The 17,718-nt window shown below is 42.6% G+C and overlaps 1 protein-coding gene across 7 annotated transcripts in view; it reads left to right on the top strand.

Moving 5' to 3' along the window:
* Positions 1–17,718, top strand: part of LOC131107837 (mitogen-activated protein kinase kinase kinase kinase 3-like) — a 33,374-nt gene that overhangs the window by 8,388 nt on the left and 7,268 nt on the right. For 3 of the 7 annotated variants that reach the window (XM_058058227.1, XM_058058231.1, XM_058058232.1), the window contains exons 2-25: positions 3,422–3,479; positions 3,561–3,651; positions 3,942–4,006; positions 4,120–4,175; positions 4,298–4,345; positions 4,697–4,739; positions 4,833–4,905; positions 5,137–5,268; positions 5,340–5,402; positions 6,257–6,338; positions 8,076–8,192; positions 8,923–9,001; positions 9,079–9,137; positions 10,445–10,507; positions 12,775–12,827; positions 12,973–13,011; positions 13,782–13,856; positions 15,634–15,685; positions 15,860–16,052; positions 16,718–16,824; positions 16,931–16,972; positions 17,255–17,339; positions 17,430–17,509; positions 17,625–17,685. In XM_058058227.1, coding sequence (XP_057914210.1) covers positions 3,422–3,479; positions 3,561–3,651; positions 3,942–4,006; positions 4,120–4,175; positions 4,298–4,345; positions 4,697–4,739; positions 4,833–4,905; positions 5,137–5,268; positions 5,340–5,402; positions 6,257–6,338; positions 8,076–8,192; positions 8,923–9,001; positions 9,079–9,137; positions 10,445–10,507; positions 12,775–12,827; positions 12,973–13,011; positions 13,782–13,856; positions 15,634–15,685; positions 15,860–16,052; positions 16,718–16,824; positions 16,931–16,972; positions 17,255–17,339; positions 17,430–17,509; positions 17,625–17,685 — 1,816 coding nt within the window. Of the gene's footprint in view, positions 1–3,421; positions 3,480–3,560; positions 3,652–3,941; positions 4,007–4,119; positions 4,176–4,297; positions 4,346–4,696; positions 4,740–4,832; positions 4,906–5,136; positions 5,269–5,339; positions 5,403–6,256; positions 6,339–8,075; positions 8,193–8,922; positions 9,002–9,078; positions 9,138–10,444; positions 10,508–12,774; positions 12,828–12,972; positions 13,012–13,781; positions 13,857–15,633; positions 15,686–15,859; positions 16,227–16,717; positions 16,825–16,930; positions 16,973–17,254; positions 17,340–17,429; positions 17,510–17,624; positions 17,686–17,718 lie in introns of all 7 variants that reach the window. The other 4 variants (XM_058058226.1, XM_058058229.1, XM_058058228.1 and 1 more) reach the window with 4 other exon arrangements.

Consider the following 17,718-nt stretch of genomic DNA (forward strand, 5'->3'; position numbering starts at 1 on the left):
ACACCACCGTGCCAACTATTTTACTCGCATGCATTGTGGTGGAGGTGCTAATTATGGGTGGGGGCAACATTTCTCCAGTGTTGTGCAAGAAGAACATACACTTTAAATGTCTGCTGTTATTTTGAGGGCTGGAAGTGTGCTGTGTACGTTAAGACGAGATGGCCGCAAGATTAGTAATCACGTTTTTTTTTTATTTCACCCAGAACTTGCAGACTTACGTAAACAAGTGGTTAAAAAAAACAAAAAAACAGTATGGTGTGAACACTCACACATGTCTCACACACAACACGAGCACTAGCATACTCTGCTAAACTATGCTAACCAAGCTAGCTTCATTTACATTCTGTAAGTGTTTTTTTTCGCCAACTTTCTCCAACATTTCAGGTCGTTATATGCTGCCAAGATTAAGCGGTCCTCCAGGGAAATACTTCCCCACACAAACATTCCTTCTCCTCATGACGACAGCATTTCATTCACATTAAGTGAGCCAGCCAGAGTAGAGCCCTGACATGTCGTTTAGTGTGTCTGTAGCTTTAATCCTAATGACCTGTGTTTGTTGACAGAGTGTGTGTCTCCAAGAAGTGTCTCCTATTGTCTCCCATTATCATATACCAACATCTTAACATTAAGGAGTGGAACAGGAGGACACAAATGTTAGCAACACTAGCATCGCTACAGTGCTAGCGTTACAATTTAATAGCAGCGTGAAAGTGTTCTAAATTAATTAAAATAAAAATACAGGTAATGAACGTTAATACAGTATATGTTAGTGAACGGCACTGGCCACTAGGTGTCACTAGTAACACTTGATCACCAATGACGGGCTTTTAATATTTAGTAATTATCTCACAACAGGTATAATAATAAACACTAGTCTTATTTATGTCTTAAATGGCTTATTTTCTATGATTGTATCTAATATATTGTTTAATATGAGTGGAAAGGTGGCTATATTTCATACCAAGATGGTTCTAATAATGTAAAAATTGTATCTAGAAAGTCATAAACAGGTTTTCGATGCTCCAACTAAGAAAATATTTTGTTTATTAATATTGAATTCTACTTCAGACACTCAAACTTATCACAGTCTTGTCACGGGCCGGGCTCATCTAGCTGGTGGGCGGGTCAGAGATGGTATCAAGTCCATGCAGTTCATAACATGATGAAAAAATGATCTCTTTATCTCTGCATAATAGGGGACCTTTTAAGATTACTGATTCAATTTAGTAAGATGGACAAGAGGAATTAGTGACATCACAGATCAGACGTCAGACTCGCGTAGTGTCCCGCTGCAATAGGCGGAATGAATTGTTCTTGTGTAATTCGTCACGGTTGACGACCGTGGCAGCTCGGCTATTATCTGTGTGCTTGTGTGTGACTGGGCTGTATTGTCAAGTGCTCTGATTGTATAACAACAGTCAGCGAGTCGAGCCATTTCTAGTATGACTCTGACCCCGAATTAAAATGACGGCGTCTTCATTTAAACCCATATGATTTTCATTAAGAAAAAGCAAACCGGGAATCGAACCGCGACACAAGACGCTAACTCGACATGGTCTCGACGAGGCTAATCAATTGGACTCATTCAAGTGTGCCTTGTTGCCTTTTCAGGCTGTATGAGTCATCACTGGTCTTGTCTGCAGACTGACGACACTGCTGTGTCTCTCTCTGCTCGCTTTTCTCCTATCTGGACGTCTCTTTGTCTCCTCCCCTCCTGCCACGGCTTTGTTTTGTGTTATGTTGTTGCTCTGTGTTGTGTTGTTGTACTGCAGACTGTCAATCTTCCCCTGTTCACTGCTTGTCTCTTCAATGGGAGCCATAGCTCTTTGCATGCTTGCTAGACAAAACCTCAAATTATTTTTTATTCTCTCTCCATGTCGAAAATGTCCTCGCGGTGACATTTTAAGTCACATTTAGACAGACGTGGCACGTCTTTTATTAGAGAGTTTCTTCTTCTCACTGCTCTCCACTACAAGGATCCACCTCAGATGTACATCTCTAATAATAAAGAGAGCAGAGCACTGTGTGAAATGTCACGGCCTGTTGTTTACATGCTGTTGGCTAAATACACAGGCAAGGTTGCAGTCAGGATCAGGGCACATGGGGGCGTCTGTCACACTGTGTGCACGGTTTGAGAACCGCACAATATTATTATGTTGGTGTCTTCAAGGTCGAGGTGTTATCACACTACCTTCCGAGTGTCTATTCCTTGAAAGGATGGGTACTATCGTATATCCTGGCATAAGTCCTTTTTGAGGGCTACATTAAGAGCCCTCATTACAGTAAGAAAAAATGCATAGAGAAACCTTGTTATTTTTTTGTTTATTATCCATCTAGTTCAAGACATGTTAAACACTTCAACTGTATCAGCTTTATTTTATTTGTACTGTATTAATAGGATAGCCTGTGATTGGCTGGAGACCAATTCATGGTGTACCCCGCCTCTCGCCCGAAGACAGCTGGGATAGGCTCCCAGAATTCTTTATTTTTATAAAAAATTTTAAATAGGGTGTCGCAGGCCAATGAAAGATGCATTGCATGACACAAATGGCCCCCAAGCTGGACTTTTTATGCTACTGGCCTAAATGGTACCAGTACTCTTAAAATGGAAGTAACTTTGGAAAGAATATTTCCATTCCCTACTAATACATATTTATTTAAAAAAAAAAAAATTCAAACCGACCGCCCACTCCCAAAGACTAATTCATATGGCTTTCACGTTTTTTGTGCCAGAGGAAAAAAGAGGCAATGATGCAACTCCACAATAGAAGAGAGCATGTTTGGTGCAGTTTTAAGCAAGGAAAAACAGCCACAAATGCCCTTGCACTCGTATTCTGTGTGCCTTGAAAAATCAGTCAAACTCATCAAAAATGGCCGGTACCAAGAGAGACTGCTTTTGGGATTGAATGAGTTATAACCGCAGTGAATAGACTTTCACCCGTCTTTATGCAGCTATGCTTGTGCCCGAGAGAGAAGTGAGCAATTCACATTTCCTCTCTTGGGTTCATCTTTTATTCATGTTCGTTCCATAGAGAAACTCCTCTTCCTCGCCAGTGCTGCTGTGGCCTGATGTAAACACGGCTCTCTATTTATAGAAAATTTGCTTCAGTGTCCTGCCAATATGCTGATTTTTTTCAAAAAATTCCTGGTTTGTCAGGAATCCATCTCCATTCAAATTGACGTCACAGTATGTCAAAGATGTGCTTAGTTTGTTTCAACTGTTTTTCAACTGTTTTTGGTTCAACCTGTTTATAGATCACCTCTATAATTTATGGCTAAAATCCTCTTCATATGCTGGAGCTCAGATTGGAAAAATATCCAGTTATCATTTCATTTAATATGATTAATAGCATGCATTAGTACCGCTTGTTTCTGAGGCTTTTCCCTGCTAACCTCCCCTTTCACCGTCTCCTTCCTCCAGGCTCGCAATGTAAACACAGGGGAGCTGGCTGCTATCAAAGTCATCAAACTGGAGCCAGGTGAGCGATCTTGTTCCATCTTCCTGTACTCTGCCGGTCCAGCTGGCATCTGAGGGTTAAAGGCTCGGAGTTCTTTTCCAGGGGAGGACTTTGCCGTCGTCCAGCAGGAGATTTTGATGATGAAGGACTGTAAACACTCCAACATCGTAGCATACTTCGGCAGTTATCTCCGGTAAGAAAGTTGTCTGCACTTAACTTGTGTGTGTGTTTTGTGGATAAAGTGTGGCGGTGGGCAATGCCAGCGATGTCCAAACGCTCCAAACACAAAAATGAACCACAAACAGCATAAAACCCGCAATAGGACAATGGTGCAATCACATGGATGAAAAATGCTGTAAATTCCAATAACACCTACATGAGAGAAACAATAAAGAGGATGCAAAATGGGATGAAGAAAACGATGAACGGCCTAGTACTCTCTGCATTTGAGTGTGATGTACTTAGTTTTCTGTTTGTCTGCAGGAGGGACAAGTTATGGATCAGCATGGAGTACTGCGGGGGAGGTTCTCTACAGGACATCTATCATGGTGAAACATACACTCTCAAACGCACACAAAAAACACATTCCCCTCTGCTGTGACGCTTGTTTACATGTTCACAATGTCTGGTTCTCTCTCTTCTGTCCATGTCGTCGACACAGTAACCGGGCCTTTGTTAGAATCTCAGATAGCCTACATGTCACGGGAGACCCTGCAGGTAGAGTGCGCCTCATATTCTGTAATTTCAACTTACACAGATTATAATTATCACAGGCCTTTCAATATTTAAGTGCAATTTATTGATGCATTATGTGACAGCTATCCATTTCTGTTTTTTAGGGTTTATACTATCTTCATAATAAAGGCAAAATGCACAGAGACATCAAGGTGAGGTTTGTTAAAATTTGCAGTTGCAGTTTCAAATGTAATGATGTAATACATCCTCAACATACAGTACAACACATTTCTCCTGGTTTTTGATTTTGCATCTATTGTTGGGCAAAAATGACAGCAGTTTATTAAAGTGAAGTGCACAAGTGCATGTTGGGTGACACAATGGGCTCCAACCAGGCTGGGGAGACAGTGCACTGTTGTGCGGTTCTGTCTGCCGTCCACAAAAAGCAGCTGAAGTCGGTCACAAAGCAAACGAAGCATAAAGAAAGCGCTTCTCAAGTTAATTGGACTTGACGCGAGCCTGTTTTGTGTTGTCTTCTGACGTGCTTTCGGGTGCTCCAACAGGGTGCCAACATCTTGCTGACAGACAACGGCTATGTGAAACTAGGTGAGAAGAACTTCCTTTTCTTTCTTTTAGTTTTGCCATTCCTTGTCCATATTTAATTTGACCTTTTCCATCTGCTCACTGTTTTGTCCATAGCCGACTTTGGTGTATCAGCGCAGATCACAGCAACTTTGGCCAAGAGGAAGTCGTTCATCGGGACGCCTTACTGGTGAGTTGTTGATGTACAACTACGTCATTTGTGTCCGCCCAAAAAGGAGGATGATACAATTTGACTTATTAGCCGCTGAATGTTATGTTTTGTATAATATATATATATATATATATATATATATATATATATATATATATATATATATATATATATATATATATATATATAAATTCTAATATTTGGTGAAAGGGAGAGCATATGTTTCACTTTGTGCCTTCTCTTGCATAGGATGGCTCCAGAGGTGGCAGCAGTGGAGAGGAAAGGAGGTTACAACCAGTTGTGTGATATTTGGGCTGTGGGCATCACAGCAATAGAGCTGGCTGAACTGCAGCCACCCATGTTTGAATTGCATCCCATGAGGTGTGTGTTTGTATGAAACACTGAGAATATTGCAATCAGTTTCACCGCATTGTCTTTTCTTCCATCCACAGGGCTCTTTTCTTAATGACTAAGAGTAATTTCCAGCCGCCGAAGTTGAAAGACAAGGCCAAGTGGTAAGGTGTTATATATTTATATATAGTATATACGTCCACACCAAGACAGATATTTTCATGGCACTCTGTGTTATTGTTTTAAAAGCCCTGGAAATGAGCAGGATAGGACCCCTTAAAATAATCTTCACACACATAAAATCACACAGCATTTTGGCAAGCCTGGTGGTGCATTTACATCACCTCTGTCCATCAATATAGTGCGATATTAGACGTGCAATTATGATTAAAATCACTTGCACAGAAATAGCATTGCTTTATTTTGTTTACCGCTTATCCTCACAAGGGTATGCTGGAGCCTATCCCAGCTGTGCCAGCTGTCTTCAGGCGAGAGGCGGGGTACACCCTGGACTGGCCGACAGCCAATCACAGGGCACATATAGACAAACAACCATTCACACTCACATTCATACCTATAGACAATTTGGAGTCGCCAATTAACCTAGCATGTTTTTGGAATGTGGGAGGAAACCACACGCACGGGGAGAACATGCAAACTGCGCACTAAAAGAAAGTATGTAAGCAATTAAATTAGCACTCTTAATTTAATAACGTAATTACTTTTGTTTTACTATTAACAGGGTTAATAGTGTCGCACATTTCTCATGACAAAAGCCAAAAACAAACATTGAAACCAGAATTTTTGATCATCTTCACCATGGCCCGAGTTTTCCCAATTTTTAAACACTAAAAACCTACGTTTGCATGTGGATAAAAGGCCAAAACTATGCTACTACTACCATTTAAAATATCTGTGTTCGTGTGGACAAGTTTTACATTCAAATCCACTTAAAACGGCATGCTCAGTTTTGTAATTACATTCTGTTCCCATGTTTCATCTTCACACTGCATCACAGGACAGACAACTTTCACCATTTTGTAAAAGTAGCCCTGACCAAGAATCCAAAGAAGAGGCCCACAGCGGAGAAGCTGCTACAGGTAGGCAAGAAAACAAAAAAAGCAAAGAGCTGTTGCTCCTTCCATAAACCAGTGTTGTATATGCAGCACTGCAAGGCAAATAATAGCATCCAACCACTTAAACCACCTCCTACACATTTAATTACTATGTGTGGGCTTCCACCATGCATCTATTCATTCTTGTGAATGTAATGGTTATCTCCTCTGGTGATTTGTAACAAAGCCTCTAACATGACAACGCTTTTGTTTTGTTTGTGTTGGTAGCAAGGTCGCTGTGACTTGAGAACTCAGCTCAATTTCTGCATTTTAGACCATGTTTGTTCAGACACTAGCTGTAATCACCTAAACTAAAACTGCACTTATTTAGGTTTTGCTTGGACGTATAAGCGCATATTCACTTGAGACTAATTATACCAATCTTGGACACAATTCCTACCTAAAGTCCAGCACGTTCGCCTCTGGTGTACTTCCTCTCCTTTGGCATGATTTGAAGAGGCGGGCCAGGGCACAGCACGATGGAATGCATGTGTAATACAGCCGAGTCATAGAATAATGAGATAACGGACTTTTCATAATAGAAATACAGTCGCCCCTCAACACAAAACATTGATACATTACCTTACATTACATTGCCTTAACACTGCATGTAATCATGAAGAAAAGAAACTTTCTCCAATCTTGTGTGGAAGTGGTACGTTTCTGGCTTCTTCAGTTTAAAGGGGACCTATTAAGCTTTTTTCACTTTTATGACCTATAAATGTTGATAAAATATTGCATTCTTGTGTTAAATGATGCCAAACTTACAGAAAATTAGGTTTGCGTATTTGGAAGTGAGCACTGAAAGACATTTGGGATGGCTCTGAATGTTCGATTTCAGAGAGTTTTTTTTTTCCCCCAACATCGAGTTTTCACGCGGACCTACGTATCCGAAGTCTTCAGGTGCGCTTGGACTGTGACCAATCACAGTGACATGGGCGTACCTGGTGGCGGGCCGTGGGTGGAATACATTAAACAGACCATTTGGGAATCTATGGAAACAATGCAGAAAGTGGTGCAGATTCTGGAAGATCTAGAAAGCTTTATGTGTAGGTTATCGTGTGTAGCTGTTCTATAAAAGTCCACAATGCAACACAAAGGGCTGAAAATGAGCATAATCGGTCCCGGTAAAATCGGTAAAGGAGATAAAGTCAAGGCTAACTAGTTAGCTTGTTAGCTCAGTAGTTTGCTAGGGACACTAGCAGACCTCTCGAGTCCCTGCAGCATAAGAGTTGCAATGTGGTGTAAACAGTGAAACATAGGGGCGTAAATGTGACTAAAGGGGTCTTATTTCATGTCTACAGGGCTGTAACATTAAAAATCGTATTCGTAATTGTACCATTCATTAACATTGAATCCTATATTGCTGAAATAATTAACACAGTCAGGCCCGGAACAAATTAGATGCTATAAATGAGGGACAACTGTGCAGAGAAAGACCCAGAGTAATCCTAATGTCAAAACTGACGGCTCGCTCGTTCATGTCATGAAATTAATGCAATCACATGACTTTCCACAATAGCAGTAATCAGAAGAACTGAAGACTGGAAATGACCCCTAAAGTCAGTGGAACGGCAGTAAAACATCAGTAGAGAAGTGCTGGCACAAGCAAATAGTCTGAAGCAGGCCAGCAGGGGCCAGGAGAGGGAGAGGGACTCGCGCCCGAGAGGTTGACTGTGCATGTCCTAAACTGCCTGAAAGCCTGACTTCCTGTCTTTGCAGCACCCATTCGTGTCTCAGCCCCTGAGCAGGACGCTGGCGAAAGAGCTGCTGGACCGAGCCAAAAACCCTGACCACAACAACTACAATGACTTTGATGACGACGACCCCGAGCCAGAGGTAACCTTTGACATTGTAGTTCATTCCAACAACATGATTGTCGTAATGATGTCCTTCCTCAATGTTGCTTCTTATCCTCCCATCTCATCTCTTCTTGATTTGTTAAATCCCACACCATTTTCCCAGTAGCCCCACCACTTTGTCGTCCTGCTCCTTCAATTACACTCCCTCACTAAATTTTTGTTCTTTTTTTTCCTCCATCTTCCCTCTTGCAGCGTTTCCTCCTTTCCATCTCATTCCTCTCCTCCTTTCCTTCTCTCTTCTGTTCTTCTGTCTGCTTCCCCAACTACTCTCTATCCTCCTCTCCCTCCTCCACAGTTTAAGTACAGGGGTCATTTTCTACCCATAAGCCCCGGTGCTCGACGGGCACCTCGTTTCCCTGTCCGTAGGAAGGTACCGAATCGAGCTGCTGTATCTGCAGTGCTGTCTTGTCGTGTGTATGACAGTGGTTTTTATGAAATGCTACAAAGCTACTTTTGTCCTTCAAAAGATCTTCTGAAAAGTTGTTAGATGCAAGATATCAATAACCATTCTGGGCTTGGGTGTAAACTCTCTTGAAAGGGAGCATTTGTTTGATTTGATGTGTTTTTTTTGCTGTGTCATCTAATTCCGCTGTAAGGAAATAGCAACCGGATTATGTTTTCTTTTTCATCTCGCGTGGCCTGCAGTGCGGTTTTGTGTATTATTTGAGCAGATATTTGATTGTGTGACCATCTCTTCATCTTCCCAGTCTCCGGTGGCTGTCCCTCATCGCATCCGTTCCACCAGCAGAAGCACCAGAGAAGGAAAGACCCTCTCTGAGATCAACTGTGAGTTCACTGCCAAATAATCACCACACACACACAATAACATGCTGACGGCCATGTTTTTTTTTTCTTTCCCTCAGTCGGTCAGGTGAAATTTGACCCCCCACTGAGAAAGGAGACAGAGCCCCATCATGAACCGGTGAGTCACTTCTTCTTTGTGTGTTTTTTGTGTGGTTGTCACATCACCAGCACCAGCATGGCCAGTCGTCACCTACTGTGTGTTGAGCCCAAAAAGAACCAGCCCATCCACTTGCAGTTCATGGTTCGCTACTCTTATCACAATGTTGATGGCTCCCATTCTATTTTTATTTTAACACCATTATTAGTAAGTGTCTTCTGTCACCAACTTACAGGGACAAGGTGGTAAACATGGAGTGGGTCTGGTGTTCTAGTGGATTAAAAGGATTTGATAGGGTTTTGTTATTTACTTGTTTGGGCTGAGGACTGAATAATTCTAAGGAAATTACCTGCTACATTCTTGTATGGAGCTAGGATTATATTGACATATGCTGGAATAATAGAATTGGGTACTGATCCAAAATTGATTTTGTCCTTGGAAGTCGTGGCTCTGATGGCCTGAAATTGGGTTTTCTGAACTTCTAAACTGTAGTACTGGCATTGCATGGAGGTGTTTTTAGTGGTAGATGTTTGTTCCTGTAATATCTGAAGCGGATAAGAGTATTATTTGCAAGTGGATAATGGATGGCACCAGGTTCATGTACACAATCACAGTCCTCACACCCTCCCTGTCCTCACTTGGCACTTTCCAGTCCTTTCCGGTCCATAACATTCAAGTTTCCAGAAAATTGAAAGGATCGTATCAGCACCATCTTGCAGTATGTCCCCTGTGGGCTTTTACCTGTTTGAAACCATCAGTCAAATTTATGACATTCACTTTTCACCATCTCATCCAAAGCAACAAAATGCAATATGATGCTCCAATTTGTTGCTGACTCGTCGTTTTGAGCACTGTGTGCATGTTCCAACTTTACTATCATTACTATTGAAAGTCCAAAGAATTGGACAAACCAGTGGTCGGCAACCCGTGGCTCTTCAGCCTCCTTGTTGCGGCTCCCATGCTGGGCTCCACTACATGAGGAAATACTGGCATAGCAATGGCCACTATTTGAGGAAATATTCTAATCCTATATGACTGGCTATTTTTTTTTTTTTACCCACAACCTACAGCAGGTCATTCCTGGATTCAACTCCGCCCCCTTCTCTTATCCTAAAATGTATCATCTTATTCCTGCTCATATACAGACTCCAGGGCCCATTCAGGCCTTCATCCATTGTTTTCGCAATCCAGCATCATCATCTTCTGTCTTGCATTGATGCCCCACACACAAGCCCCCTTTTTTGCCAGTCCCGTCCTCCCCCGTTCCCTTCCATCATCCAAGGTTGATGTATTAACTAAGGTCTCTCTCGCTTTGTCTTGCTGACCAGTGTGAATCTGAGCCCTATCTGGACTGTGTTGAGGAGCTCTACTATACCGCGAGATCTAATCTGGTAGTACTCTCTCGTCTCTCTCTCTCCTTCCCACCACTGTCCAGCTGCTGTTTTCTTTTCTTCTGCCGCCATCGTCTTTAACCTCTTCTCCACCATTCCTAACCTTTCAGCGCCCTTTTTGCTCCTTTTCTCTCTTTTCATTTCCAACCAGCATTCTTTGTGTTCATTTCGGGAGATTGGTGTCATGTTCTGCTACTGCTCATGTGTGTTCTTCTTTCTTTCTCGCCCCCTCAGCCTCATTAACTGTTGCTGTTGACTTTTTCTTGCCTTCAGACGTTTGTACAATCATACAAAAAGCACTCAGAACAATCATGTGTGACTTACTAAAACAGTAAAGGTCATAGGTGTGTAGTGCAGTGCCATGCTCGATGACACTTTGGGAAGATACCTTTAGGGTGATGCAGACTTTTTTTGCACCTGCTGTCTGTTGGGTGGTTGTTTCTCTGCAAAATGTGTCTCTCTTTTTGTGTACTGTTGCTTTTGTATTGCGCTCTAATAACCTCTTGTACAGTAGATGAAGAAAGCAAGTGTCATGCTTGCGCTTCTCTCATTTGTTTCCCTCCTTTTTGCAAACTTGTGTTCCTTTTAAGATGTCTTTTTCCTGACACGTTGCTGCTTACACATTGTGGCTTTACTTGGTGGTATTTTTTTTGTTCATACGAACTCGTCGAGGGCGGCTTCAGGGCACGTCACTTATTGTTTTGCACAGGATTTGCTGAATGACTGAATGTAAAAAAAAAAAAGTCAAAATGTCAAAAAAAAAACAAAACAAAGGCATAGTAGCATTCACGGCAGAGCACCAAAGCAAGCTCGTGGCGCCATGGCGACCACATTAGGAAGCACAGATGACAATGATGAGGACAGAGAGCTTATAATTATGTTTATTTTTCTATCACTGCAGACAACATGTGATTAGTGGATGTTGGAATGAGCTCAGGGAAGGAAATGTGTTCCATAGCACCCGGATGGCAGGATGGTCGCCATTATAGAGGGGCGTGTCCGCATCCCAGACGCTGAAATGTCGAAGTGAAACCACAAAGGCCGCATGTTGTGTTTTCCGACACTGCACATAAATTCCTGAAGAGATTGATGGTGTTGGCTAACCATCGGGGATCACGACAAGTTTGAAAAGCCAGCCTGGGAGAAATTGGACAGGAACTAATGAATCTGGGCAGCTGCATTGTGCAACTTCACCACTAGATGTCACCCGGCACACTGGTTCATATTAAAGTCTTGTATTTGTGAAGAATGTTAACTTTTTATTTGGAATGCACAATTGTTTGTTCAAGCAGACATCATTAACTTCCTGGTTCTAAAGACCAATATTGACCATGATCTGTTATTTTTAAAATTTAGATTTAGCTATACTTGTGCACCCCTGGAGGCAAGAACAACTCAAACAAAGCTGACTGCTACTGACAATAGAAATATAAATTGTACCTCGGGAGTGGTTTGCTGGTCAACATGGACCGGATGGCATGGCAATGGCTTCGGGCACCAGACCTTTTTTTTTTTATGGCTTTAGGGCAGCTTCTTTGTGGTCTTCCGGGGTGTCGTAGTGGCGCTGCTGGCATTTCTGGTGTGTTGAGGGTTGATTTTTTTTTTGTGTTTGAGAATGGTTGTGTTTACAGCATGTCACACGTAGGAAAAAAGTAGCGCTAGATTTGCTCACCCCCACCTGCAGCACAGTACTTGTACTTGCCTCATTTGAGTGTTTTGAGCTATTTTTTAACATTATCAGACTTATTGATATGATGTCATAATTCATTTTTGGATCAATATTTATTGTGCACCCTCCATTTTTTTTTGTAGAACCACTGTCGGGTAACACATGCTAGCCTGTTGTTGTCGTCGGATATTTGTGAAGTGAAAAAAAAGTGTAACTTGGAGTCAAGGAGGTATAGCACCTTTTTAAGTTCAAGTCTTACAGTATGGCCTATAACACAAACATTGAGAGCAGAATGACATTGTAACTTATTTGTTTGTGTAATTTGAACCACCAGTTCTACTCACACTTTCAACTTTGAGTACACATCATTGCTTGGCTGTAAAAAAACAAGGGCCAACATGATTTAGATGTGATGAGGCAATGCTTGTGGTGAACCTTGTGACAGCCGCACTTGTAAGGCCACAATGTGAACACAGCACAAGAGGCACATTTCTATGAATTCAGCAAATGCTCTGTTAAATTAAAAAATTGAGGACAATGCAAGTGCACACTCAATTACTGTTATGTCACAATCGTGATGCGGTTTGTCTTTTTGTAGGACTTGCAGTTGGAGTACGGCCACGATTCACCTTGTCTGCTTGGCGGAAACAAGTGAGTCTTTGTCATGTTTTGTCCTTCAATGCCAAATTCAGGCGTGTCCAATCTTTTTCCAAAAAGAAAAGGATAGGAGCGCCACTGTGATTTTATTTTCGACTTGTTTTCCCATGTTAATTTCCTCTTCATGTTTTTCCAACAGGAGCCTTCTCAAGTCTGTAGAGGAGGAGCTACAACAAAGGTGTGTTCAAGCTCTTTCCACTTGATTCAGCACCTTCTGATTTTTTTTTTTCTTTGCTGGTGCTCTAACCCCCAGCCACCCATCAGCCAATCACCGCTAACCGGCGACTAATCTGGCCTGATCACGCACCACTAATGACTCCACACAGTTGCCGTTTTTGGATTCTGCTGGGGAACAAGGGTTATTTTCCCCTTCTGCTCACTTGCCTTGCGCTTTAATAGCAGCTTCCTGCAGAGCATGGCTAACACACACATGCACATGTATGTACTGGAGCTGTTATTCGAAGCTGTGGAGGGCGTCTAGCAGTTGTACTTGAGGGTTTTCTTTTTCCTGCATATCGTATCTGAATTCTTGCTTTTATCTTCTGTGCAAAATTCTGGTGCAACTTATTCTTAAACTTAATCTGTGGGCAATTTGTGTATTGAATTGAATAGTTTTCTGCACATTAAAATTAAGTTGGGAGGTCAGTTTTGGTGAAGAGGTGTGTTCTTACGTGGTCCGTTGTGGAAGTTTTTAGATGTATTGTGTAGCAACATGTTTTAATGAAGCTTTAATTTCCACTTTTTAAGTGTGGATTTGATGGAGGGTTAGTGGTTGTTTTGTGGACAAAGCTTCACACAGCTCTCCCCCTTCCCCCCTTCCTGTCCCATCTTTCTCCTATTCCCCCCATCACCTTTGCCTGCATCCTTCCCACCTCAAACCTTACCTTTCTTCCGTTCCTCTTCCTCCCCCTCACTCCCCTCTCCTCCTATCTCCACCTCCCCTCCCAGGGGCCATGTGGCACACTTAGGGGATGATGAGGATGAGGATGATGATGGTGCAGATGATGATGAAACTCACACTCAGTAAGTCACCCCTGCAATTGTAGAACCGGAGGCCTTCTCCCCCCCCTTGTCGTCTCGCCCCCTTCATTCGGATACGAATGAGGTGGTAGAGCTCGTGGAGGGAAAAGCCTTCCTGTTGATGCTACACAGTTTCATCCACGCATCTGTCACGCCACATATACACCCGCCCCAGTGTTTGTGTGTGTCTTGTCAGCCTGCGCTTCCATGCAGTCACAGTTTAGCTGTGAACTTTACCACCTGTAACATTAACCCCAACCCTAATAATTGCCTGTAATTTGGCAGCTTTTGTGCAGCTAATTTGCATTAAATAAATGCACTAATCTCAGCCATGGATGTTAATGTAACACACTAAAAGTAACCACTAAAGCAAGTCATGTATTCCAGTACATTGTCAAGAGTGCATCTTCAGTGCATAGATAGATGATCTTTGTTAGGATGCTGCTTTGTCCACTTCTGCTATGCGTGTGTGTGTGTGTATGCGCTTCCTTGTTTTTGTGTGGACGTACACTCTATTTGCTGCGTGCTGTCTTCTTTTCCTAAAAGTTAGGGGTGTCCTGATACAACTTTTTCACATCCAATTTCATATCGATGTTGCAGGCCTGACTATCGGTATCAAGTGATATTACTCAGAGAACAATACTCGACAACAGTTGGTGTGACTTTAAACTGACTTTAAAAATATGCGCCATCAACATTTTTTTTCATCTATGACTTATACTAATATGAGTCATTTTCTAATAATTGGAATAATTTAAACCGTTATACCAGTATATAAAAATGGTCGCCCAACACTGCTGTAACATTGCTTCAAATGCAGGATGAGTACATTCATATTAAACTTCCCTGGTTCTGTGCTATCACAGGAAACTTGTGCATAACAAGTTTTTCGGACTTTATTCAAAAATACACAGCGTCATTCCTAGCCCATGCTTAACACAAGCATTTTTGAGCATATGCTGTTGTTGTGATGATTATTATTTTTTATTATCGTACATTTTACATGCAGGCCGATATAACCCGATTCTCATTTTTTTGCTGATATTGGCCTGATATTTATATCGGATCGGGACACCCCTAGTAAATGTGTAAGTTGACATTCACTGTGTAAAAGCAAAGGTGGAGAGGATATTCTTTGCTTTTGTTGCTGGATAAAGTCAATATATGGTCGGCCATCGTAGACAGCATATTAATAAGGGGTGGGGTGGGGGTAACTGTTGGTGGAATGAGGAGCCCTACCATTTAAATGAGCATAGGCTCCATTAAATCAAATTCTCCAAGAGTGTGGCTTTTCTGTATTCATTATCCAGCCGTCGTCCCATATTGCATGGTCAACCGCCCACCTCATTTAACCAGCAATTCACTCCATTTTCTCATTTGTCAGGCAGAATGGTGTCAAATCTCTGCGGTTATAGTGCTAATGGTAACATTTGGAGTCCTCTCGGAATTGACTCGACAAGCGTCTTTCCACACTGCATTTAGTATACATAAAATGAAGTTCACGGTACTTGAATTTTCAGAGACTTCACACCAGCTTGCTTGGTAGTATCTAGCCTCTTGTGGTTCTTGTCATTTCAGAGATACAGCAAACGGATAATCTCCTAAAGTACATTGATTTAATAGTCTACTTTATTAAAAGCTTGTGTGTTTTGCAATACACAAAAAGGTGTCTTCAGATCACTAAAATGGCAAGTTAAAGCCACAGTGATGTTATGAATGTATCGTTCCTGAGTGTCCTGTCATGCAATGTCAGTGTCCATCTTGTCTTCTCAATTTGTAGTAAGATGAACACTATCCTGAGGCCAAAGGTCCCGCCCCCACTTCCCCCTAAGGTGAGAGCATCACTGCACCTCTTTTCAGTGGTTCAGTGTATGTGAGTTAAGAGTGTGTTAAAAAATGTGATTAATGTAATATGATGGACAGTTTGACCCTGAAACAGATTTTTGTTGAAGTCAACCATGTTGAAATTAAAGTTTTATTTTTTTACCATTTGTACCCGTCCACAGCCCAAGTCCATCAGCTCACCCCACCCGCAGCCAAAACAAGATGACAGCCAATCGCACAGTGAAGACGACGGCGGTGGCGGCACCATCAAACGCTGCCCGGCCCCGCAGACCCCCAGCCCCGCCAAGCCCGCCTCCAACGTACCCCCGCGGCCCCCGCCCCCGAGGCTGCCGCCCCACCGTCGCAGCAGCCTAGGTAACGAGACCGCGGCGTGCGCAGATGCAGAAAAGTCGGCCCCGGAGGATGACGGGAGCTTTAGGCATTTCTGGGAGTGGCTCCACACGCCTCACACTGAGGAGGAGCTGGAGGAGGCGTGGGAGGTGCTGAAGGAGGTGAAAGAGGAGCAGGAAAAAGAGGATGAGGAAGAGAGTAAGAGCAGTCGCTTGGTAGCAACCTCAGATCTTTTTGCCCCGCCCCACTCCTATGGATTTATCTGTTCCATGAGTCCATTAATCTTAATGCTGTTAATGTCTCCATGTTTGTAGTTCTTTTTGTCCATCAGCTATTTATGTCTTTGCACTAATTAATCAACACTTGATTGGCTGCTTAATGCTGTCAGTCATTTAACATGAGTCTACTAGTGCCCCTTATCTTCCAGTGAGGAAGAAGGAAGAGGAGAGAACTAAACTTAATATTCCACTCAAAAGTCATATTGAAATCTACATTTATTCTTTTGTACTTGCTTTATTTTATTTTAACTAGCCTGCTCCCCTCTTCCATCCCTCCCTCCGTCCGCCCCCCCTCTCCCCCCACTCCTTGTAGTCAACTACCGCTCTCCTGTGTGTCACCAGTCCCGTGTGTCCAAACATGTCAGCCTCTGCCGCCGTCCAAACTAAGCTTAACACCTTGTTGTCCCGCAGGGAACGGCGTCAACTCATCACACAACGGAGACCGCGACAGTCCTGCGGACAGACAGTCCACGATGCCCCCGAGTGTCCCAATACGGAAAGACAAGAAGGACCTTCCGGTAAGCTGAAGCAGCAATCAAGAGATACCAAGTGCATCGAAAGTCATTTGCACTATAGAGGCATTATGGGAATATTACAATTGTGCTTTTTGTGTGACTGTTTTAGATGCCAAGTAGCAACGGCCTCCCACCTACACCCAAAGTCCATGTAAGTGTCTTAATGTTTTGCAGTTATTAGGAACTGCGATATGTCAGATAACACCAATTTTGTTTGTTTATTATTATTAGATAGCCCTGTCTTTGTTCTGTGCAGTTGTACTGTTGTTTGAACCATGACTTTACTTGCAACACAATATCACAATACACAACACAGTGGATCCACGTACGTTTGGGATTCAGCATTCATACATATAGTCCTGCAAAAAGTGACGCTCTGTTGTACTGTTCTACCCGGAGACACCATTCCTTCATGTTTGCCTCCTTTGTGCAGATGGGTGCATGTTTTTCCAAGGTGTTCAACGGCTGCCCTCTCAAGATCCATTGCGCCACTTCCTGGATCAACCCGGACACCAGAGGTAACAACAACTCGAAGCATGGCATTGTTGTATCGCTTGTTGTCGCTGTTGTGTTGCTACAGAGGCGTTGTGTTGTCTTGTGTATTTCAGACCAGTATTTGATATTTGGAGCTGAAGAGGGGATTTACACACTGAACCTTAATGAGCTGCATGAAACCACAATGGAACAGGTGAGGCTATAAATAAGCCATTATTGTATTTACCCGTTGTATTACGTGGGTTTCTAGTCATCTTCCTACGTACTGCGGTGTGTTGACGTGTGAAACAACAATTTAATCTCTGCAGCTCTTCCCTCGCCGGTGCACATGGTTGTACGTTATGAGCAATAATCTTCTCTCCGTGTCAGGTGAGTTGTGTTGTATTTATGTGCTAACCTCTT

This window comes from Doryrhamphus excisus, chromosome 20 (genome assembly GCF_030265055.1).
Source record: "Doryrhamphus excisus isolate RoL2022-K1 chromosome 20, RoL_Dexc_1.0, whole genome shotgun sequence".
In the NCBI taxonomy this organism is placed as follows: Eukaryota; Metazoa; Chordata; class Actinopteri; order Syngnathiformes; family Syngnathidae; genus Doryrhamphus; species Doryrhamphus excisus.